The sequence below is a fragment of the Lucilia sericata genome, unplaced genomic scaffold (assembly GCF_015586225.1).
Source record: "Lucilia sericata isolate MDLA Ls3-8-SP2 unplaced genomic scaffold, ASM1558622v1 Contig000017F_arrow, whole genome shotgun sequence".
Classification (NCBI taxonomy): domain Eukaryota; kingdom Metazoa; phylum Arthropoda; class Insecta; order Diptera; family Calliphoridae; genus Lucilia; species Lucilia sericata.
Genome location: NW_023994056.1, coordinates 101504 through 127638, shown reverse-complemented (window position 1 = coordinate 127638; position 26135 = coordinate 101504). Strand labels below are relative to the sequence as shown.

At 27.1% G+C, this 26135-nt stretch overlaps 6 protein-coding genes across 7 annotated transcripts in view; 1 reads left to right on the top strand and 5 right to left on the bottom strand.

Moving 5' to 3' along the window:
- LOC119606221 overlaps positions 1-26135 on the bottom strand; it is a 261582-nt gene that overhangs the window by 135202 nt on the left and 100245 nt on the right. For both annotated transcript variants that reach the window (XR_005231633.1, XR_005231632.1), the window contains exons 4-5: positions 19445-19475; positions 1394-1773 (exon numbers count right to left, since the gene is read on the bottom strand). The gene's annotated coding sequence lies outside the window, so the exon portion shown is untranslated. The remainder of the gene's footprint in view (positions 1-1393; positions 1774-19444; positions 19476-26135) is intronic.
- On the bottom strand, positions 24-940 carry LOC119606214. Its single transcript, XM_037959641.1, has 2 exons — positions 671-940; positions 24-616 (listed from the first exon to the last, which is right to left on the bottom strand). Exons 1-2 carry the CDS (start codon positions 786-788, stop codon positions 189-191), a joined length of 546 nt encoding a protein of 181 aa, XP_037815569.1. The 5' UTR covers positions 789-940; the 3' UTR covers positions 24-188.
- LOC119606313 lies at positions 2521-3221 on the bottom strand. Its single transcript, XM_037959759.1, has 2 exons — positions 3072-3221; positions 2521-2996 (listed from the first exon to the last, which is right to left on the bottom strand). Exons 1-2 carry the CDS (start codon positions 3193-3195, stop codon positions 2659-2661), a joined length of 462 nt encoding a protein of 153 aa, XP_037815687.1. The 5' UTR covers positions 3196-3221; the 3' UTR covers positions 2521-2658.
- Positions 3915-4569, bottom strand: LOC119606302. The gene is made up of 2 exons (XM_037959749.1): positions 4386-4569; positions 3915-4322 (listed from the first exon to the last, which is right to left on the bottom strand). The coding sequence occupies exons 1-2, from the start codon at positions 4510-4512 to the stop codon at positions 3982-3984; spliced, it is 468 nt and encodes a 155-aa protein (XP_037815677.1). The 5' UTR covers positions 4513-4569; the 3' UTR covers positions 3915-3981.
- LOC119606265 lies at positions 5803-6722 on the bottom strand. The gene is made up of 3 exons (XM_037959707.1): positions 6470-6722; positions 6010-6411; positions 5803-5951 (listed from the first exon to the last, which is right to left on the bottom strand). Exons 1-3 carry the CDS (start codon positions 6585-6587, stop codon positions 5947-5949), a joined length of 525 nt encoding a protein of 174 aa, XP_037815635.1. The 5' UTR covers positions 6588-6722; the 3' UTR covers positions 5803-5946.
- LOC119606426 lies at positions 10034-10605 on the top strand. The gene is made up of 2 exons (XM_037959941.1): positions 10034-10147; positions 10217-10605. The coding sequence occupies exons 1-2, from the start codon at positions 10048-10050 to the stop codon at positions 10603-10605; spliced, it is 489 nt and encodes a 162-aa protein (XP_037815869.1). The 5' UTR covers positions 10034-10047.

Sequence of the window (26135 nt, the reverse complement as noted above, 5' to 3'; positions counted from 1 at the left end):
TATATGTAAATCACTCAAACAAATTGTAATGCTTTAAACAATATCTTTTATTTTTACGGGATTATAAAATAATTTAAATAGATTTTCAATAATATAAAAATAACCAAAATTTCACAAATTTCTTAACACATTCGTGTAATTTTTCATAATTTTTGTCAAATAATTAATGTGAAAATAATGAAATTTGATTAATTAAACATATGAGCCAAATTATATTGCATATTATTTAGATTATGTTGCAAATCTCGCATTTGATTTTGAATATTTGTATGAATGTCTTCATTCATTTTTTGTAAATTTGCATGCAAATCACTCATTTGGGCATTTAAGTTGGCTTGCATCTTATTCATTTCCTCCTGAAATTTTTTCTCATCGAAATTTTCTAAACCACTAGAAGCGGATATTACATTGCCATTACGGGTAGAAGTAATTTGTAAACGAATATGGGAACTAGGATCAATGGGTGATTCAAATTCTTTGTGAATCAGTGCCTGATTGTCCTTGGTATAGCAAGTGTTGATACGTTTTAAAACAGAGGGATTCTCTTCATTGGATTTGGAAACGAAACAACGAAAAGCATCCATGGGACATTCGATTCTATCACATATCCATTTGTCTATAAAAATATAGGAACTAGATTAAAAAGTAATATTTTATAATTATTACTTACCCTCCGATATAGAAATATAAACATCCCCCATCTGAGAGACCGAAACGGAACGTGCTTGCGCATACATATTAAGACATAGTACACAAATGGCAAATAGTTTTAATTTTTTGATAAACATCTTTTTAGAATATTTTTATTGTCAAAAACACTAAAATTATTTAGACTCGATTAATTGCGACTTGCTCTATAGCGAGTTCTAGACCACACTAAGCAATAATAACTGTCAAGTAGAGACTTCTCGACTCAATGCAAATACAAACAAAACAAAGCAAAAAAAAAAAACAATATAAAAACAATTTTAAAAATAACAACAAATAATATTATTTATATATTTACAGCGTATTTTATTTAAAAAACACCTAAAAATAAACACTATCTTTATACATTTCAAAAGGTGTTGTTTCTTTTAAGAGATAGTAGGTAGAATAAAGGGAATTCCCGCTAAGTGATTTGTTAAATCATTAAGATCTAACTACAATATATTTTTTTCAAGAACCTTACTACTATTGCATTTGTATGACGTTTCTAAAGAGACTTTTAAGATATATTGAGTAAATGAGATTATAAAAAGTTAAACAATTTGAATGAGAGAAAAAAAAAAAAAATTATAAATTAATTCTAATAATTCTGCTTATTGAGATTTATGTATGTATTTATATAGTAAGAGACGAGAATATTTTTTTGAATTTTAAAAATTATCTTACGCTAGTAATTTGTACTTACCAAATGAAGCTAATACCAATTGGATTGCTGAGTCCGTAGGGCAATGGTGTAATTGACTTTTTTCTCTGCTAATTTGTTAGCATGGGTACTGCAGTGTACTTTAAATTAAGGTACTGCATATAGATCATCTTTAATAATGTGTCAAGCATGCCTTTTACACGATTTAACCGAAAAACTATCCACAAAATAATAAACACTCCCGAACCGATGCGTAATGCTACAACTTTTTTTAAGATCTTTCATCTTTATAAATTTTATTTATTTTTTGCTTTACTAATAGATTAAAACCGATTGAAAACACGCACCTTACAACATCGAACGAAATTTACTTTAATATTCAAAATACCGACCGGTGAGCACCTTTACAATTCCGATTTATACTGTAAAAAAGAAAAAAACGACATTTTAAGAGTATTATAATATTTTTGATAAGCGAGATAAAATTTAAACTAGTTTAAAGCTACGCTAGAAATACAATAGACTTGGGTAAGGCAGTTCAAAATAAATTTCGCAAAATTATAAATTGAAAAAAATGGAAAAAATATTTATCAGTGAAAATTAGGTTTGTTTCGGTTTCTTGTCAAAATACCGAAGTTGTATATTGAAAATGTTACATAATAAAAACAACAATATCATTCCATAATTTAAAAAATATAGTATTTTTTTTTTTTTTTTTTTGTTAATTTTTATTTGCTATTAAAAACAAAACAATTAATTTATAGAAATTGTATGTAACTACCCCGCAAAAAAAGAACTTCCAAAGAAGCGAAAAAGAAGTAGAATTTACTTCATGGAAGTACTAAAAAAGTCCTAAAGAAGTGATGATTTTAACACACGCTTGTCATAGGAGGGTTATTATTTTTATTTGATTCCGAATACTCTACTTCAGCAGTCATTCTCAGGAAGTAATTTGAACGCTCTTTTTTTGGAAATTATTCGCAAGTGAAATTGTAGTATTATAGAATACAACTAATTTGACTTAAATAATATTAAAAAAATGTAAGAACAAACTATACAACTTTAACATTGAAAAAATTGAATTATTTCTGCTTCTTCGGAAGTCTTTAAACATCACTTCCTCAGAAGGAAAAAAGTTCGCTTAGTGCTAATTTTGAAGTGGTGATAAATGTTATTCATTTGAAAGTACTTCATTTTATTTTTGCTGGGTAGTATTGCCTTAATTATAGTTAAAGCGAATAATGGTAATAACTGATATATAATTATTGAGCTTTAAAAATATTTTTATATTATAATAATTAAAAAAATTAAATTTCGCTAACAAATTCTCTATTACTTTTAGCGGATTCCTTTAGATTATTTAAATCCTCTACAGCTATTACACCTTTAGCACTTTCATGACCCCCCATACTATAACGAGTCATATAAACCGATACGGCACCCTTATAGGTTTCCAGTTCTACATCGATTTCTTTTTCCTTAAGCATTTCAATTCTATCTTCAGCACCTAATGTAGGCATTTTATCTTCATCAAAACAGGTAAAACTTTGATGAAATACTTTTTTATCTTCTTCATCACTGTGTAGTCTTATTTTACAGCCGAAGGTATTATCTGGACACTCAATATCACCACAAATCCATTGATCTATAGAATTTAAAAAAAACACACATTCGATATTTATTTACATTTCGAAAAAAAAAAAATTGCATTATTTCTTACCATTTTCATATTGAAAATTTATATTTTTTTCTAAATAGGAAATTTCTTTAACAGGTTTTGCTGCAACAATTTCTAATGTTAAATAAATAATTAACAAAGAAAGGCAAATATTAATATTAGACATTGTCGCAACCAATGTGTTTTCACCAATAACTGTGAAAAACTGTAATCTAATGATAGTTGTTGAATGTTTTAAACACTTTTGCCAAATCAGGGGTATAATCAACATTTCATGTTTATGGAACTACATTTCTATAAAATTTAGATTTATAAAAAAGTACATTAAGATTTTAACAAAAAAGCAACAAGCTACAAATATTTAATTTCAACAAAAGTAGTTTTGTTTAGCAATACAAAACTACAAATATCAGCTCTCCTTAGCTTTTTTTTATATAAATATAAATAAATTTATTAAAAATATATTAGTGGCAGAAATATATGAGGATTTATCACTTTCATTATCCTAAGATCTATTAGAAATCTAACGGAATTCTTATAAATAATATTGTTTTATGTAAAGTGTAGATTAAGCAGTATAAGATAAAGCAGTTGTTATTAAATATGGAATTATACTCTGGCAACATTCACTTTTTTGTTTAAATCTATTTCTTTGCAATTTTAATAAAGTTTTAAAAACTTATATAAATTATAAATTTAACGCATTAATTATAAATTAATTTTATAGCAAATTATTACATTTTGGATTAACAGTAGTCGATACAACAGCAGTTCGGTTTGCTATTGTTACGTTTAAAAAAAAAACACAATTTATTTTCTAAAGCAGATTTTATCTATTGTTATTTTAATTTTAGCTAAATCAGTTATTTAAATAATTGACATAAATACAGTTAAATTGAAATTTATTGAGGTAATATTTTACATATTCTATTATAATTACAATTAAATTAATTTAAGGTGGATTGCTAACAGCTTCTCTATTTTTCTTAGCCGATTCTTTAAGAGCATTCAAATCCTCTACAGCTACCACACCTCTAGCATTTTCATGACCTCCCATGCCATAACCAGTACTATAAAGTGATACTGCCCCCTCATAGGACTCCAGTTCTATTTTGATTACTTTTTGTTTAGACATTTCAATTATATCTTCAGCACCTAATAATGGCACTTTTTCTTCATCGAAACAGCTAAAACTTTGATGGAGAACTTTCATATTTTCCTTATCACTATGTAGTGCTATTTTACAGCCGTACGTCTTCTCAGGGCATTCGACATTACCACAAATCCATTGATCTAAAAATAATTACATATGAATTTTTAATATAATTACAATCCTTTTCATTATTACGTACTTACCATTGTCATGTTCAATATTAATATTTGTTTCTAAATAGGAAACTTCGTCAGCAGGTTTTGCTGTAACATATTGTACCGTTACATAAATTATGAATGAACACAAATAGATATTAAAAATATTTGACATTTCCGCTAATAAGGTGTTTCAACAAATAACAGAGCAAAACTGTTAATATTGATCATTGGTTGAAGGGTTTAAATACTCAAAAGTGTTTTAATTATTCATTTTAAACTTGCACCAATAAATTTATCAATTTATATTTAGTTCAAAATTTTATCATGATCATCAAATTGCTCTCTGTTATTATTACTCTTAAATATAATATTTTTAAATAATTTCATTTAATTACCGGTGTCTTTGTAATGGAAAATATTAATAATATATGAGTATAAAATTTAAATAAATGTAGTTTTGATAAAAAAAATTCATGAATAATCGTGAGCTACAAAGATCAAGATCAAAACTCCTCTCTTCAGAACTTAATTTCACTCTATTTTATTACTTAAATATGTATAAGTCAGTTAATAAACACAAATATGGTATATTTACTGCAAGACTAGCATAACTGACAATAGACTAGACTATAGACTATACTATGGACTAGACTAAAGACTAGACTATAGAATAGACCACAGACTAGACTATAGAATAGACTGCAGACTAGACTATAGAGTAGACTAGACTATAGACTGAACAATAGACTAGACTATAGACCAGACTATAGACCAGACTATATAGACTAGACTATTGACTAGACTATAGACTAGACTATACTATTGAGTAGAATATAGACTAGACTACAGACTAGACTACAGACTAAACTATAGACTGGACTATAGACTGGACTATATACTAAACTATAGACTAGACTATAGACTAGACTAGACTAAAGACTATTCTATAGACTAGACTATAGACTAGACTATAGACTAGACTATAGACTAGACTATAGACTAGACTATAGACTAGACTATAGACTAGACTATAGACTAGACTATAGACTAGACTATAGACTAGACTATAGACTAGACTATAGACTAGACTATAGACTAGACTATAGACTAGACTATAGACTAGACTATAGACTAGACTATAGACTAGACTATAGACTATAGACTAGACTATAGACTAGACTATAGACTAGACTATAGACTAGACTATAGACTAGACTATAGACTAGACTATAGACTAGACTATAGACTAGACTATAGACTAGACTATAGACTAGACTATATACTAGACTATAGACTAGAAATAAAAATCACTAAAAAAACCTAAAACTAAACGATTCACACTATCTGTCTTATTCATAAACATTTTTAAACATTAATCAAATTTTCATACAAAATTTGTTACTATAATAAACCTTTGATAAAAGTTTATGAATAAGACCCTTTTATAAGTTCACTGAACAAATTAAAATGCTTTAAACAATAAATTTTATTTGCATACGATTTTGTAATAGATTCTCAATAATAAAAAACCAAAAATTTGGAACCAAAAATACACAACAAATCATTCATTCGCTTGTTAGAAATTTTCATCATTTTGCCAAATCAATTAATCTGAAAATAATGACATTTAATTAAATGAACAAGTTAGCTAAATTAAATTGTAATTTACTTAGATAACGATGAAAATCTTGCATTTGATTTTGAATATTTGCATTAATGTTTTCATTCATACTATGAAGATTTGCATGTAAATTTTCCATTTGGGCATTTACGTTGGCTTGCATCTTATTCATTTCACCCTGAATATGAGCATTCACTTTTTCTTCATCGTAATTTTCTAAGCCATTTGTAGAGGATACTATATTGCCATTACGTGTAGAAGTAACTTGTACACGTATACGGGATTTGGGATCAGCGTGAGAGTAAAATGCTTCGTGAGCAATTAAACGATTGTCCTTGGTAAAGCAAGCATTGACACGTGTTAAAACAGAAGGATCGTCTTCATTTGATTTTGAAACGAAACAACGATAAGCACTCATGGGACATTCGATTCTATCACATGTCCAGTTGTCTATATAATGGAATAGCTTGGGAACACGGTTAATAAATATTTTATAATATCTACTTACCCCCCGATCTAGCAATATTAACATCCCCTACCTGAGAGACAGATACGCTACGTGCTTGCGCATACATATTTAAGCCTAATACACAAATGGCAAATAGTTTAAAGTTTTTGATAAACATAGCTTTTTCTTAATTAATTATACTTGTTTACTACTATTATTTAGACACGATCAATTGCGACTTGCTCTATAGCGAGTTCTAGACCATACTAACTAAGAAAAAACTGTTAAGCAAAGACTTCTCGACTCAATGCAAATAATTAAATAAATAAATAAATAAATAAACGAAAATAAAATGCATATAAATTATTTATAAATTTACAATGTATGTCATTTGATTTTAAAATATCTAGTAATATTTACTTTTTGTATAAATTTCTAAAAATATTGTTCTTTTTCTAAAGGTGGGATGTGGTCTAAGGTGAACATGATGAATTCCTGCTAATTGAACTATTAAATCTTTGAGATCAAACAACTATATATTTTTTTCTAGAGCCTACCTACTATTTGGTTGAATTTTTTTAAATACTCTTGAGTATAAACATATGTATGTATATGTAAATAGCGTAGTAAATTTGTTTTTATTTTTAAAGAGAACAGCAGTTTAAAAGCATGTAATGATTTAGAAAAATAAAACTTGCATGGCTGGCAACAGTCCCAAGAAGATTTGTTCATAAAAATTCTAACATTAATTAAAGTTTCATAAATAGTTTATACTTAAATACTTTTCCCTCGACAAATTTTTATTATCTTATCAATGTGTTGAACAACAAACAAAATTTTATTTTCAATTTAGTTAATGAAATAATTCTCTTTATTCTCTGGCCGTGAGTAATTGTTTTTGAACTAATTTATACACTTTGTTTTTTCAAAACAAATCGACAATTTAACACGTATTTCCCATGCCAAATGTTTTGTATTTGGCATAGATTTATCAAACAACATGTCTGAGGCGTTTTTTTTGGGGCAATTGTGAGCAGGGCTTTAGGCAGGTCGTTAAATAAATTAACTTATAAAGAGGAATCAGTACAAATTTTGACCGAATAAAAATAATGTTTGGGTTTTAATCCAATCAGAGACATATATAGACTAATGTATCCATGATTTGGGTAAGTAAAACTCAAGACTTCGAAACGTTAAAGTCGACAAACACATGGAAATATGGATATCACTTCGACTGCGCTAGAGGTCCAAAATGAACATATTCGCTATAATAAAGGGTATAAAAAGTCTATACAAATGTTTTGTTATAAAAATTTTTTCAGTCAAAATTTACATTCATTTAAATGTCTGCCATTAAATTAATTCACTTCTGGTGTAATAAAAAATAAAATACCGCAAAAAATTGCAAATATATAAATATACGTACATACATTCATATTAATGTATGTACATTAGGATGGCCCCTTATTATATGAAGACAAAATTATGTGTGGATGTCCCCTTTAGTAGGGACTTTTGATGTTTTCCCTTAGTTTGAAAGAAGGATAGTTAGTAAGTTAGTTTGAAAGGAGGATATATATACATCAAATCCCAAGAAATACATCTAGGCCTCTATCGGACCTGTTGTGCGCTCCTTAACCAGTGCCTCAGGTGGGAATCGAACCCACCACCTACGGTCTAATAGACTAGAACACTAACCACTAAACTACCGGAGGCCAGAAGGATATATGTTACATCAGAATACCAGAATTTCTGGTGGGCATCGAACTAACGACTTCCGCACTGACCGACTATAGCACTAGCAACTAACCTATTGGAAGTACCCACAATTTTCCCTTAATTTACTTTTTTTAATACTTTTCTATTGACTGTTGGGGAAAGCTTTAGGATGAATTGGCAAAAGATTGGCCGAAATTTACTTATTCGGAGAGATGATCTAATCAATGGGTACTATTACCTTGTGTGACATACAATAATGTACGCCTATAATACTAAAGGACAAAAAGTACCTTTTGAAAAAAAGTACCAAAGACAAATGTAGCCGCGATTCTTTAAATTTCGTAAAAACTTTTTAAAGCAAAGAAGATTTTACAGTTTGATTGCTTTCGTTTTAATGTGTACCACCCTAATATACATATATTTCATAAATATTTCTTTTAGATCCTTATCTATTCTTATGTTGTGTCAAAATTTTAGTTGACAACATATTTCTTATTAATTTGTTGCAAAAATCTGATAAGATAAATTTGAGACAAAATTTTAATTGAATAGAAAAAACAAGTAAGAAATTATAGTTCGGGCGAGGCCGATCATATAATACTCTACATTAGTTATAAAAATAAAATGTGATTTAGTTTTTATAATAAAGCATTTAAGTTGAATTGTACCTTGAATCAGATGTACATTAAGTCATTTATTGTTGAAAAAAATTGTGAACATTTAAGTCATATTTTGAAGGGGGCCCCTATACCAAGGGCTAAAGTTAAATGAGGCCCTATCATTATAAAATTTATCAGGGTCATCCAGGCTAGTATAGAACTTGATTTTGCTTTTTGTCGAAATACGAGTATATTACATATAATTATGTACTTAAAAGCCCTACTCGAGGGGGTTCAGTTGTATGGGGGCTAGGTGAAATAATTAATCGATGTTAACCATTTTCAATAGGCTACGTCTCTGGTACAATAGATGATCATGTGCCAAATTTCATTGAATTATGTTTAAAATTGCGACATGTAGTTTAATAACAAGGTTTACATGGACGGACAGACAGACAGACAGACAGACAGACAGACAGACAGACAGACAGACAGACAGACATACGGACAGACAGACATACCGACAGACAGACGGACGGACATAGCTAAATCGACTCAGAAAATGATTTTAAGCCGATTTATATACCTTAAGGTGGGTAAAGAACGAATATTATTGTGCGTTACAAACATCAGCACAAACCCAATATACCCTCCCCACTAAAGTATTGTAGGTTATAAATAGTTTTATAGAAAAGTTGACATTTACAGTATTTCACGCTTAGAGAGCAGAAGTACTAAGTCCATATTCAAACCAGTTTAAAAATCTACTAGCTTTATTGTTTTATTTAAGGGAGTTTAGAGGATGAAATATTAATTGAAAAAAGCTAAAATTTAGAAATATTTTTTTTTTTTTTTGGACTTAGTACATTTAGCTTCATTTCTTTTTATTATTATGTATGTACTATTATTTTATTTCTTTTGGTTAAAAGCAAATTAACTAATTAATTTTTAATACAAATTTGACATAATTTTATTTTATAATGTTCATTTTGACTCAAAAAAAATGGACTTAGCTGCTTTGAACTCTAAACTAGCAAATTTTTGGGTTTAAAAAATCTACTTATATTATTTAAAAAGTTGAATAATTACAAGAACTAAGGTAATTTTATTACGTCAAAATTATTTCTTTTTTTCAAATTGTGTAACATAAAATGCTTGTTTTTGTTTAAATTTTTACGTGTAAATATTTAAAATTCTAAAAACAAAAGAAACCTAAAGGAATACCGTAATTCTTTTTTTTTTAAATAATTTTTCGTTTTAAATAGCTTATTAATAATGCAAATAATAATTAGTCTTACAATTATTATTGACATTACCACAATGTTTCTTAAAATAAAAAATATTAACTTATTTGTTATTGTTTTCTTGAGTCATAGCTTAATGGTGGAATTACGAATTGTACCAATTCACAGCAATAAAGGTAAAAAGAAAATATATTATTTAATTCAAATTTAAATAAATATTAAAATTTTTAAATAACTTTTTTTAGCTGCTGCCCAGTGTGTAGATGTAAATGATACTAAATTCCATATCGGCTGTTATTTAGATGAAAATAATTTTAACAATTCAACCTTAGATTTTCTACTTAATTATTTTTATAACTCAAAATTTAATCAGGTTTTAAGTAAATATTTATATCATCATGAAAATGATTTTCATGCTGAGAACGTTTTAAAAAAGTTACCACCACGTTCGGTGAATAATAAGGATTTTGTCAACGATATGCCCAGTATGTTTAAAAGGGATTTTAGTGGAGAATTTTCGCAAGATTTTAAACAAATGTCTAAAAATCTTTTAGATATGAATAAAGAATTAGCTATGATGACCAAAAATTTAACTATAATGAGTGATGACTTAGCGGGAATAAATGTTGATTGAATTAATGTAAAATAAAGTTTAGTTTTTTAAGAAAATATAATTATTTATTAGTTTTATATTTGAGAAATTTTTATAAAAAGATATTTAATGAAAAATATCAATAAAGAGAAAATTTATGGAACATCTTTTATAAAAAGACAATTAATTAAACTTTTTTTAAAAAAAAGAAACATTTGTTTAAAATTTTCTATGAAGAGAAAATGATCGAAAAACTTGTTTATAAAGAAACATTTTTAAAATTTTTTATACAATAAGAAAATTTTTATAAAATTTTCTATAAAAAAAAAAAAAAAATTATAAAATTTTCTATAAAATAGAATTTTTATAAAATTTTCTGTAAAAGAAAATTTTTTTTCTATAAAAGAAAATTTATGTATAATTTTCAATAAAAGAAAATTTAGGTAAAAAAAGAAAATTTATGTAAAATTTTCTATAAAAGAAAATTTATGTTAAATTTTCTATAAAAGAAAATTTATGTTAAAGAAGAAAATTTATGTAAAATTTTCTATAAAAGAAAATTTATATAAAATTTTCTATAAAAGAAAATTTAGGTAAAATTTTCTATAAAAGAACATTTTTGTAAAATTTTCTATAAAAGAGGAAAATTTATATAAAATTTTCTATAAAAGCAAATTTTGGTAAAATTTTTTATAAAAGAAAATTTATGTAAAATTTTCTATAAAAGATAATTTTTATAAAATTTTCTATAAAAGAAAATTTTTATAAAATTTTCTATAAAAGAAAATTAAAAAAAAATTCTATAAATGAAAATTTTTATAAAATTTTCTATAAAAGAAAATTTTTATAAAATTTTCTATAGAAAAAAAATTTATAAAATTTTCTATAAAAGAAAATTTAAGTAAAAATAAAAATTTCTATAAGAGCATATTCTATAAAAGAAAATTTTTATAAAATTTTCTATAAAAGAAAATTTTGATAAAATTTTCTATAAAAGAAAATTTTAAAAAAATTTTCTATAAAAGAAAATTTTAAAAAATTTTCTAAAAAATAATTATTAGAAAATTTATGAAAACATTCTATACATTAAACATTTAAAAAATGTATAACTTTATAGAAATTTAATTTAAAGAATTCCCCGGGAACTTTGCCCTCATAATTTTGGAAATAAAAACACTAGTGTGATTCCCTTTAAAGTCAATTCCTTATCTCTAGTAAGTGACATTGTGTTCTTGAGCAATGTATTTCCCCTCCCTAAAACATTATTTGCCATAGAGACTAGCAAATACTAAGGTAAGTACGTATGAACGTTATAAAAATTACAACAAAAATGTGTAATTACACTTTAAGTGGCAACACTGTGACTGTGACGATATGCCTGACTTTTTGTCAGAGTATGGTGTTTTTTTTTCGAGAGAGACATATACCACGTAACTAACAATTTACTTAATGCGATGAACGTGAGTCTTAATAATAAAAAAAAACTTTGGCACTAAGGTTAAGGCGATACAGTTTTTGTTCTATGATGGTTGATGGTCTTCTTCAAAAAGTTGATGAAAAGTTTGAAGGCGGCAAAGGTGGCAGAAGTGACGTTAGCAGCGACGGCGGCAATATTACTTGATGTCCTGCTACATCTAGACACCGTGGCGAATTCATGATTTTTATTCTAAAGTTCTGAAGGAATACAACACACACACAAACTCAACAGAACCAAGAATGAATGTATAACAAAAGAATAAAAGTTTAAAGTTGATGTTGTGCTATTGCTATTAATGATGGTTGTTGATTTGTATGGCTGTTGGTTTGCTGCAGCAAGTGATGACGTTGCTGTTGTACGATATGATGTTGAAGTTGACGATGTAAAGATGAAGGCGTTGCACTAATGAAGCCATAAAATATACTATATAGTTCTTTTCATACATACTATATCAAATTAAATAAAGCCTTTGGTAAATACGAAAATAAATATCTTTGAAGAGGTAGAAACAAAAAATCAAACACAAACAACACCCACATTAACACTTTAATATTTACCAAAAAAATAAACAGGAAAATAAAAGTATAGCTTTAAAGCTAAAAGACGAAAATGTTTAAGATTTGATGAAAGCTTCATTGATTTTTTTTTTTTGTAGGTTTATGCAACATTCAAGTTGCAAGCATGAGTTTTACAATGAAATAATGTTACTGTTAATGTTATGAATTTTTTTTTAAGAGAATTTCATTATTTTGATACGATTTATATTCGGTTTTTGTTACGTTTCTTTTCTATATTGTAGCTTTAGTTATACGTTTGTATGCTTTATGACTTTAATAACTTTTTAACAAGGTGTGAATATCTTTAAACTTCAATCTTTATGCTTAAAACCATAAAATCATCTATAGCTCATACTAAATCAGTCTAACGCAGCATGTTCCTGTGACGGGGTTCTTCTTCCTCTAGCTGAGTGGCAACAGCCACAGCATTTTAATAGCAAACAACAACCACCATTCAGTTGGTCAGTTTATTTTCTTTACAATGTTGAGGTTACTGGTGCTGTTGTTGCTTACATTGAAAATTCTTTAGTGGCTGTTTTGCAGTTTGTTGCCACAATAAACGAACAATGCTTTACGTATCTTATGGTTGCATAAATATTCATCCCATTCGCTTGAATAACAAAAAAAAAAAAAAAAACTATAAAAAAATCGTAGAAATTGTTACATTGTTCTTCTATTGCTTTATTGCTCTTGTGTTTTTGTTTGCTGGTGGGACTCAATGTTGTTAAGCACGCATTTGTGTTGCACTTTTTTTTCTCGTTTTTGTTGCAGCAAATTAAGGCGGCTTGTTAGTTAAACCTGGATTTATGTTTAAACGCAAATTTACTGCGACACAAAATTGTCTCTTGTAAAAATGTTGTAAAAAAAATGGAAATTTTATGTGCTGATGTCGTAAGTCTGTGTTTTAGTGGCTTTTTAAATTTTAACTATTTCGTTGATTTTAAATTTAAAACATGTTTTAATTTTAAATTAGTATGTAGTGCTTTTTTTATAAGCCTACATAAATCCTTAATGCCTGTTTATACAAAAAGCTTTTGGTGTCATTCTAGAATTAAAGGGGAAGTATTTTGTTGGTATTCCGCATGTGCCACTGGCAGCTAATTAAGTTTGATATAAACTAAAAAATTTCTAAATTTCAATTTTTACATCAGATTTCTGTTAAAGAAAAATGTTGATGAATATTCTTTATAGAATGTTTCTCGCTCCGTACTAACGATCACTAAAATTTCCATAAAGAAAAACTCTTCAATTTTCCATTTTTCAAATTATGAACATTAAAATTTTATATGAATTTTATCGCTTTAATAACTTACACCTAAAAAGTTAAAAAGAAAAAAATTAATGAAAATACCAAATTATTGGCAGACTAGCAGGCAGTTACTTATTAAGAGACAAACCTCTTCTTTTTTTTTTTGGTGTAAAATACTATAAATACATATATCTTGTATTTGTTGCTACTAAACTTCTTTTAATTGAAAAGAAACAAAATTCTTATAGAATGACCAAGAAGAAGACTCCCTGGACACAGTAGAAGAAAAAGAAAAAAATATTACCAAAGATCATATCACACCATCAACTATTTACACACATAAAATCAGGCAACAACAAATAAACACATACCACATGACCATTGGAGGTAATAAAATATAATGAATGAAGTCGTAAAATAACACCTTTGTCGTCTTACTTATATATACATATATAGATAGATAGACAGACAGACAAACCGATACACAACTATTCATACTATGTATTTTAAAGTAGATATAAAAACAACAAATTGTATTGTACATATTTTTTTTACATATTGGTTTAGTTGAATTGAACTGCAAACGAACGACAAAAATAGTCTGCATTTTTATGCATAAAATCATGAATTACGATCATTTTTACGATTATTACTATTATCGCTTAAAAAGCGTATAACTAAAATCAAATATGCCACATACAACTTACAACAATTTAATGTACATACTATAATTTTCTTCTTTTGGTCTGTAAGTTTATTTAGTTAATAATGGAAGGTGTAAGGAAAAAGTTTTTTTTTTATTATAAATTAGTAATACTGAGTTTTTTCTCTCTTGCCTAAATCAGTGATGGAAAATTTTATACTTTACCAAGGCTTTTTCGGTACATTTTCTTACTTCTAAAAATTTTTTAAGTAATCCATAGATTAGGCAATATTTTAGTCTATAATATAGTGTAGTCTAGTCTATAGTCTAGTCTATAGTCTAGTCCATAGTCTATTCCATTGTCTAGTCTATAGTCTAGTCTATAGTCTAGTCTATAGTCTAGTCTATAGTCTAGTCTATAGTCTAGTCTATAGTCTAGTCCATAGTCTAGTCTATAGTCTAGTCTATAGTCTAGTCCATAGTCTAGTCTATAGTCTAGTCTATAGGCTAGTCTATAGTCTAGTCTATAGTCTAGTCTATAGTCTAGTCTACAGTCTAGTCTATAGTCTAGTCTATAGTCTAGTCTATCGTCTAGTCTATAGTCTAGTCTATAGTCTAGTCTATAGTCTAGTCTATAGTCTGGTCTATAGTCTAGTCTATAGTCTAGTCTATAGTCTAGTCTATAGTCTAGTCTATAGTCTAGTCTATAGTCTAGTCTATAGTCTAGTCTATAGTCTAGTCTATAGTCTATAGTTTAGTCTATAGTCTAGTCTATAGTCTAGTCTATAGTCTAGTCTATAGTCTAGTCTATAGTCTAGTCTATAGTCTAGTCTATAGTCTAGTCTATAGTCTAGTCTATAGTCTAGTCCAACGGTTCCCAAAAGGGGGTCCGCGGACCCCTAGTGGTCCGTAGCAAAATCCTAGGGGGTCCGCGAAGACGAACGAAAAAAATCATGAATAAAAAATATTCTCTATATGTTAGAAAATATTAAAAATATCTCCAAATTTTTCATAAATACTAAAATACACAATTTTTATTCAATAATCCCAGATTTGTTGGTGACTTTTTGAATTTTATTGTTTCGGTCGTTTATCAGGATGAAGCTAGGCCCTACAAATTTATTGTTTCACTTTTATAAAGTAAAGTATTACGTAATTTGTAATTTTTATAAATGTATATGTATCGAAATAAATGTCTTTATATCAGACGGATAATGATTTGCCTTAGAATTAAATACTGATACTGGTATCCCGGAATATGAAGTTAGGTCACATTTCATAATATTTTTTTAAATTGTAAGCAAAAGTGTTAATCTAGTTAATTTTAAATATAAATATTCCATTCCGACGTGATACTCAGATTTTAATTTCATTTTGTTGTCCAATATTATTAAATCAACATCAGAAAATTCATAGCGTTTTGCGTAAATAGTCAAAACCACGCAGTAAAATAATTCGTAGGTATTTTAAAATTCAAATTTAAGATCCAAATTCACAGTACATTCGCAAAGAGTTCAGGTCATATTTTATGTGGGTAACGCATTCCGCAATAAAATCGAAGAAGTCTAACTTTCACATTTTTCCCGAAAACTTAGCTTACATACTCAGCTCACTCCTATGCAATTGCAAAAGAATTTAGAAACATGACTCTTAAAGCACATGTCGACAATACTTGATAAATAACCCTTTTCGCTACCTTGACGAGAAATGAACATGAAAGCTTTCACGATCATAAAATTAAACATCATGTTAGAAGTCATTCTATATTTAAAACCATGCAATTGAAAACATTTCCGAAATACTAAATATTCTCAATGTACGGGAATATTTTATAGGGTTTATGGACCAGGACTAAGACAATTTTCGGATGAACAATTATTTATAACAATAAGATATCAAAATATGTATGGGGGTCCGTGAAATTAAATAAATTCCTCAAGGGGACCGCGAAGTAAAAAACGGTGGGAACCGCTGGTCTAGTCTATAGTCTAGTCTATAGTCTAGTCTATAGTCTAGTCTATAGTCTAGTCTATAGTCTAGTCTATAGTCTAGTCTATAGTCTAGTCTATAGTCTAGTCTATAGTCTAGTCTATAGTCTAGTCTATAGTCTAGTCTATAGTCTAGTCTATAGTCTAGTCTATAGTCTAGTCTATAGTCTAGTCTATAGTCTAGTCTATAGTCTAGTCTATAGTCTAGTCTATAGTCTAGTCTATAGTCTAGTCTATAGTCTAGTCTATAGTCTAGTCTATAGTCTAGTCTATAGTCTAGTCTATAGTCTAGTCTATAGTCTAGTCTATAGTCTAGTCTATAGTCTAGTCTATAGTCTAGTCTATAGTCTAGTCTAGTCTATAGTCTAGTCTATAGTCTAGTCTATAGTCTAGTCTATAGTCTAGTCTATAGTCTAGTCTAGTCTAGTCTATAGTCTAGTCTATAGTCTAGTCTGTAGTCTAGTCTATAGTATGGTCTATAGTCTAGTCTATAGTCAAGTCTAGTTAAAATTTACATTGCCCATACCTGTTAAAAACTATTATGAGTATTTGTTAAATAAGTTATGTGTAAAACTTTGACAATCATAAGGGGTTCGTTCACACACTGATTATGGGAAAGGATAAACTTTGGAAATTGTCATATAGTAATTGTTAAGGAAATATAATACACATTATAGCTTTCCTTTAAAAAGTTATAAAACATTTATATAAATATGTGTTACAATAAGACAAGTTTCAAAAACGTTAGTTATAACATTTTGCTTTACCATAATAAATTCGGAAAATATTTGCCACCTTATTGTTTATGAGACTATGTGACAATATAATCTATCCATTGCTTGGAGTATTATTTACCTTCCAATTATAAATTTTCTTTTATAAAAAAGTAAATTTTTTTATTAAAGTTTAATGTGACGTTATGTAGTTTTTTTAAACTCCCACGCAAAACGTTTTGTTATTGCTTATAATCTTATTAGAATGCATGAATGAAGTTGATTAAAAATTGACAATACTGTCATGTCATGACTGCACCAACTATAAAGATGTATGTAGTTGTTTGTGATTGATGCCAAAAGATACTTTTAGTAAAGAGTTTCTGTTAAGGAAATTTTTGGGAATATTACAAAGTTAAATGTTAAAATGTTAGGACTAAAAATAATGTTTTAATTTTGATTTAAAAACTTTGAGATTAAAGGTCAAATTAAGGTCACACATTTCGTCAACAGATCGTCCAATGAATTCTTGTTATTATGTACTATTTCTAATATACATATTTTTTAAATTTAACCTTTGATCCCGTGGCTAAAATCGGGAATTTGGTTTCAGTATATAACTCAGACAAACTGTGAAATGGGCTAAACAGAACTACAGCTACTATGCAGATTTTCTTAGTCTATGCCAATTGAATGTTTCTAAAATCTATAGTTTATTTTTATAGTTTTTTAAATGAGAGCTTTTAATTTTCATTTTTATACCAAAAAACAACTAATTGATGAGGTTTTATAATGGGAAAACTCTAACAAATGACAACGAAATCATGAATCATCAACTGAAACTAAATTCAATGTGTCTCAACAAAAAACTTGTTGTGTAAACTAAAAAACAAAATTTTTTTTCAAAGATGAGAGATTTTTTGTTGCAAAAAAAGTATTGGGGAATATTACGTGTTCACACTTAAACAAACGAATATATATATAAATTGTCTCAGATTCATAAGATTTTCTTAACTCTTTTCAAGATTACATTGTTAAAAAACAACATTCATATTAATTTCAGCTAATTAATGTTAAATCAAAATATTTTCCTCTAAACAAATAAATCTGTTAACAATCTATTATTTGCCCTTTTGAACTTAAAAAAAAAAAAAAAAAACATTTTACAAAAACTTATTTATAACATTAAAGTTAATTGTAAAATTGGTTAGACTTTTTTCACTTAAATTATGAGAGGAAACAAAAAAACTGAATGAAAGCAGCCCAACTATAATTCTTAGACTGAAAGTATGACATTTGACCTGTTTTTGTCACTAAACAAATGAAGCCGACAAAAACACAAATATTTTCCATTACCAAACTACCACTAGTATACAGTATACACTAGGAACTTAAACACCAATGACTGACTGCAGACCAAAAAATTTAAGAAAAAAAAAAACTAAAAGAAATATCCCACAGCGTAGTTATGAAAGGAGCCTAGAATAGTAAAATATACCGGAGAAAAAAAAAGTACAATATAATAAAAAAAGAACATAACACCCGCACATTAAGGCAATTGTTGTTAAAATGTTTTTAAAGAAAATTATTTTTTTTTTCTTAGCAATTTTTCGTCTTTTCTAACATTTATGCAAAATTAATGATAGAGCATCTTTAAGGTAACGATCGGTAGGGGTTAAAGTTTCTTTACTTTTATGTTGTAGAGTTGGGTACCAAAAAAAAAATCACATTTAATCACTTTTTTTAAAAAATAGAAAAAAGCCTTAACATCTAAAATTTGACCACAAATTTTTTTGTAGATCTTATTTAATTTTTTGTTAGGAATTGGGTTATTTTAAAACTGTGTGGCCGTTAGAATCATGAGAATCAATTTAATAGTCGTGTTTTTGTTGATTTTTTTTTTGTTTGTTTTCTTGGTTATTTGTTAAACACCCTCGAGGTATTTTGATGTTTTTGTACTAAATTAAATATTTAATTGAAAAATTATAACACTTTTAGGTTAGAGCATAAATAGTAATTTAAAAGTTATTTTTTAAATGTGACTTAATCCGAGAAGTGGTTATAAAGATAGAAAACCAAATACTTCTTAAATCTAATGGCACCTGCAATCTTGCCCTAAAACTTGGTTTGACTATAAGGAATTCAAATAATTATTTCACCACCGTTGGGTATGTATGTTGTAATAAAGATTTCTATTCGTTGACTATTTACACCTACTTGTCTATTTTTAAAATTATATAACTTAAAAACTTACCGATTTTTCGATGATAAACAAAAAAATTAATCTGAAATGAAAAGAATAAAACATTTGAAAAAATCATATTCCATAAAATATATATTAGACTAACAGACTAAACTAAATACTATACTAATATAGACTAGACTATAGACTAGACTATAGACTAGACTATGGACTAGACTATAGACTAGACTATAGACTAGACTATAGACTAGACTATAGACTAGACTATAGACTAGACTATAGACTAGACTATAGACTAGACTATAGACTAGACTATAGACTAGACTGTAGACTAGACTATAGAATAGACTGTAGACAAGAATATAGACTAGACTGTAGACTAGACTATAGAATAGACTGTAGACTAGACTATAGACTAGACTATAGACTAGACTATAGACTAGACTATAGACTAGACTAGACTAGACTATAGACTAGACTATAGACTAGACTATAGACTAGACTATAGACTAGACTATAGACTAGACTACAGACTAGACTATAGACTAGACTATAGACTAGACTAGAGACTAGACTATAGACTAGACTATAGACTAGATATACTAGACTATAGACTAGACTATAGACTAGACTATAGACTAGACTATAGACTAGACTATAGACTAGACTATAGACTAGACTATAGACTAGACTATAGACTAGACTATAGACTAGACTATAGACTAGACTATAGACTAGACTATGACTAGACTCTACTAGACTATAGACTAGACTATAGACTAGACTATAGACTAGACTATAGACTAGACTATAGACTAGACTATAGACTAGACTATAGACTAGACTATAGCTAGACTATAGACTAGACTATAGACTAGACTATAGACTAGACTATAGACTAGACTATAGACTAGACTATAGACTAGACTATAGACTAGACTATAGACTAGACTATAGACTAGACTATAGACTAGACTATAGACTAGACTATAGACTAGACTATAGACTAGACTATAGACTAGACTATAGACTAGACTTAGACTAGACTATAGACTAGACTATAGACTAGACTATAGACTTGACTATAGACTAGACTATAGACTAGACTATAGACTAGGACTATGACTATACTATAGACTAGACTATAGACTAGACTATAGACTAGACTATAGACTACTATAGACTAGACTATAGACTAGACTATAGACTAGACTATAGACTAGACTATAGACTAGACTATAGACTAGACTATAGACTAGACTATAGACTAGACTATAGACTAGACTATAGACTAGACTATAGACTAGACTATAGACTAGACTATAGACTAGACTATAGACTAGACTATAGACTAGACTATAGACTAGACTATAGACTAGACTATAGACTAGACTATAGACTAGACTATAGACTAGACTATAGACTAGACTATAGACTAGACTATAGACTAGACTATAGACTAGACTATAGACTATAGACTAGACTATAGACTAGACTATAGACTAGACTATAGACTAGACTATAGACTAGACTATAGACTAGACTATAGACTAGACTATAGACTAGACTATAGACTAGACTATAGACTAGACTATAGACTAGACTATAGACTAGACTATAGACTAGACTAGACTAGACTATAGACTAGACTATAGACTAGACTATAGACTAGACTATAGACTAGACTATAGACTAGACTATAGACTAGACTATAGACTAGACTATAGACTAGACTATAGACTAGACTATAGACTAGACTATAGACTAGACTATAGACTAGACTATAGACTAGACTATAGACTAGACTATAGACTAGACTATAGACTAGACTAGACTAGACTATAGACTAGACTATAGACTAGACTATAGACTAGACTATAGACTAGACTATAGACTAGACTATAGACTAGACTATAGACTAGACTATAGACTAGACTATAGACTAGACTATAGACTAGACTATAGACTAGACTATAGACTAGACTATAGACTAGACTATAGACTAGACTATAGACTAGACTATAGACTAGACTATAGACTAGACTATAGACTAGACTATAGACTAGACTATAGACTAGACTATAGACTAGACTATAGACTAGACTATAGACTAGACTATAGACTAGACTATAGACTAGACTATAGACTAGACTATAGACTAGACTATAGACTAGACTATAGACTAGACTATAGACTAGACTATAGACTAGACTATAGACTAGACTATAGTCTAGACTATATATCAGTTTATAGACTAGACTATAGACTTGACCATAGACTAGACTATAGACTAGATTATAAATAGACTAGACTATAGATCAGCTTATAGACTAGTCTATAGACTTTACCATAGACTAGACTATAGACTTGACCATAGACTAGACTATATTTGATTTCCAATTTATCAGCAATCCAATTTTGTTTCGTTTACGTCGATTTTTTTAGAAAAAAGTATTTTCATGAGTAAGCTTTTTGCAAAAAAAAGGTGTTAAAGCTTTCTATGAAAAATATTTTCTTTAAAAAAGCTTTTATCAAAACAGTATTTTCTTATGAATAAAACTTTTTTATCAAAAAAATTTTCTTGAAAAGCCATTTTGAAAACAGTACTTTTATAAAAACTTTTTCATAGACAAGAAATTTTTATAAAAAGCTATAATTTGCAATTTATAGAAGATTTACTATCAATATTTCTTTTTAATAATATACGATTATTTTGCTTTATCTTTCTAAAGAACTGTGTTAAAGAAAGTTCGATTAATCGATATTTTTGCTACATAATTTCTTTGACACCAAAATTTTTAAAGCAATTATAAAATTATAAATATCTCAAGAAACAGTGAAATTTCACGACCTCTCTAATATTTCTATTAGTTAATAGCCTCTAATGGTTTGTTTTTATACGGTTTAAAAAACATTTCCCTGTTAAATACTTTCTTTGAAAAAAATAATTATAGGGCTTTTTTAAACCATAAACAAACTAACCAAACAAAAAAAAAAAAAATAATTTCATTTTCTTTCAACAATAACAAAATTACTCTCAAGAAATGGGTCAAAATGCTTCAAGTTATAATAAGTTACAACGTAAAACCAATATTTTAAACCATATTGACTAATTATTAAATTTACAACAAAATTAAACAATTTTCTGGCTGATTTTGAACATTTTAAAAAATGAAAGTTAATTGTAAAATTATAATGGTTTAAATGTTTTAAACTTTTAAGCTTAAGTAAAAAATGCATGCCACATAAATTTTTATTTTATAAAATGTTTATAAACATTTATTTATTTAAAAAAATGAAATAAGAGCATAAACGTCAAAACTTTTAAAATACATTTGTTAAAAAATCAGATCACCTATTGTGTTTAATTTAAATTGGTTTCTACATTTAAACAACCCGCATTGTTAAGATAGAAACAAATTAAAAAAAATCTGTGCTTTTTCAGGTTATTTACCTTAGCTTTTTTGTTGTTATTGTTTATGGTATTTTTTTTGTATTTAAATTGTTATAAACTTTTTTTCTAGCTAGAGATTTATCTACATATAAAATGTTGGCTTAAAACTCAATCATTTACAGACAGTCTTTGAAACATTGCGAGTTTAAGAATATTGTTTGGTTTGTTGTGTTTGTTATTCTTTCTTTAGGTTTATTTTAAAAGAATTTTACAAATGTTTAATTTGCGGTAATTATGCAAAACAATTGATGGACATGAAATCATTTAGACGAGATTTATATTTTCTATAGAAAATAGATCTGTTTTCATTGTTTAAAGCTTTCTTTTGTGGGAGCTACAGAAAGTTCAAGGGAGCTACAAGCTGAGGCAGCGGTTTGGGAAGGAGGGAATATAAAATGTTTTTTTTATTTGAAATAGCTTTTAAAAGTCTTTTTATGGAAAAAGCTTTTTATGAAAAAAGCTTTTTTACGTTATAAACATATTTCTTGAGGTTTTTAATGATAAGGATTATCAGGGAAATAGCTGTTTATGAAAGAAACTTTTATTGAAAAAGCTTTTTATAAAAAAGTATTTTATTGAAAAGCTTTTATTAAAAAAACTTCTATTGAAAAAGCTTTCATTAAAAAGCTTCTATTGAAAAAGATTTTATTAAAATGCTTCTGTTGAAAAAGCTTTTATTAAAAAACTTCTATTGAACAAGTTTTTATTAAAAAAGTTTATATTCAGGGAAATAACTGTTTTTGAAAGAAACTTTTATTGAAAAAGCATTTTATAAAAAAGTGTTTTATTGAAATCGATTTTATTAAAAAAGCTCAATAGAAGCTTTTATTAAAAAAAGCATCTATCGAAAAAGCTTTTATTAAAAGAAGCTTGTATTGAAAAAGTTTTTAAAACACTTTTACTAAGAAGGTATTTTTATTTTATTTTAAAAGCTTCTATTGAAAAAGCTTTTATCTAAAAAAAGCTTCTATTGAAAAAGCTTTTATTAAAAACTTTTACTAAGAAGGAATTTTTATGAAAAATTATTGTAAAAAAATATTTTATGACAAACGCTTTTTAAAAAAGCTTTTAAAGGAAATTAAATGGTATTTAAAAATGGCTCCTTAGAACAATTAAAAGTATTTTTAAAAGAATAACTTTTTTTATAGGCACAAAGCTTTTTAGAGAATATAGAATGGTATTTTCAAAATTCGCCTAAGCTCTAAGCGTTTGAAATATATTTGCATTAATTTAAATTTTTTGTTTTTTTGCAAAAGTTGTCACATAATAAATGAGTTTGAAATAATTAAGCGCAAAAAATCAAATTAAAATTTAAATAACATGACAAATTGATTATATCTAAATTATAAATAATTTAGTAATAAATTTGCCAGAGGGTGTGAACAAAAGCAAAAAAAAAACATTAGGTAAGCAACAAATTATTAAAGTAAAATTTTCGAAAGTTTGCAGACAATATTAATTGACTTCAGCATGGATTAAGACCTGACTAAAGAAAAGAAAGTTTTTCAAAACTACAAGATGCCTTGAGCTTTTACTGTTGACATTTTTACATGTTTAATCTGATTTTGTACAAAAAGCTTTTGTAGATTTTAAAGAAATGGATTCCCAGACTTCGACTGCACTAGAAAATTTTGGAATTCTATGGATTATTTCACAATACTTAAAGCTTCTTTTACAATAAACTTAAAGCTTCTTTCACAAAAAGCTTAAAACTTCTTTCACAATAAGCTTAAAGCTTCTTTCATAGAAGCGAAAAGTTTTTATTAAAGCTTTTTTTGTAAAAAGCTAAACAGCTTTACTTTTTTCATAAAAAGCTTGAGAGCTTTTATAAAAAAAATTAAATTAAAAAATTGGTTCCTTTCCTTAAAGCTTTTTTTCATAACGATTTTTAAGTTTTTTTTCATAAAAAGCTTTTTTAAAAAATATTTTTTAATTGCAAAATTTATAGATTTTGTTAAAAAATATATATTAAATTTCTCATCATTTACGGTTAAAACCATAATTTGTGATAAAAAAATTATAAACATTACAAACGTATTGACTAAAACAAAGTTTAAAAAGCTTTAAAATTAATTTAAAATTTTTCCGTATAACTTCCACTTGCCATTAAGGAAACAGTATTATATAAAAACTATTAAGCTGTCTTAACAAGAAATAAATAATAACAAAACTGCATTAATAAGAAAAAAACCCCTTAACATATGTTTTTGTAATATTACAAATTTATTAAACATACTGTAACATGTGTATGTATATGGTCGGTCAGGTCTAACCACAATATGAATATTAAGTTCTCAATTAATTTTTAAAAATACATTCGTAATAAAGTAAGCCACAATTAAGCAACCTTTTATGGTTGTATGGCCAAACAATTAACGCTTAAACTAATTTTGCTATTTTGATTGTAAAAAAAGTTTTAGATTTTTATATTTATATTGGATAACAGAAAACTTAACAGTTGTTTAAGTTTTAAATTTGGTATCAACATAAATTCTATTTTTTTTATAAACTCACACTCACATTCTTCTAAACACATCAGCTGGGTGTCTTAGGTAATCAAGGTATTGTGTGCTAAATACATGAAATTGCACAAATTATGAATAGAACAGAATGCCGCTATAAAATAGAAATAAATATGTATATTTTGGCTTAAACATCAATTTACAGTGATGTTTAGCTAAAATGAATTACGATATTTTTTGGGGGGAATTATTATTAAGATAAAAGCTAAGACAGGGCTAGTTACCTAACTGGTTAATAAACCCTAAACAATTTAATACAAACACCTTTAATAATTATATTCTTATGTTGAAAATAAAATTGTCAGTTACGAGGTGTCAATATGTGTCATTCGGCAGCTTAAGTTTTAATTAAATAAAAATTGTTAAAAAGATTGAAATGTCAAATTCGATTTTAATTCAATTCAGTTTATTTTATTACTAAAATTTCTCTATGAATTTTAAATTTTTACTTAAATATTTCAACACTTTTGTATTCAAAACTTTTTAATGAGTTTTTTATAACTTCTAGTAACTGTAAGTCAAACATTTATGAGTTTTTAATAAAACTTTTTATAGAGTAATAATAATATTTTTTTATTAAATATTCTAAAATACTTTGACAAAAAAATTATACATATTTCGGTATATTTCCAAGAAAAATCAATAGCAATTTGTCATTAATTTCTCATTTATAAATTTAGAAAGAATTTTTTATATAAAACTCATAAACATTTTTTATATATGTTAAATTAAAATTTTTATTACACATTTATATTACCACTAGTAT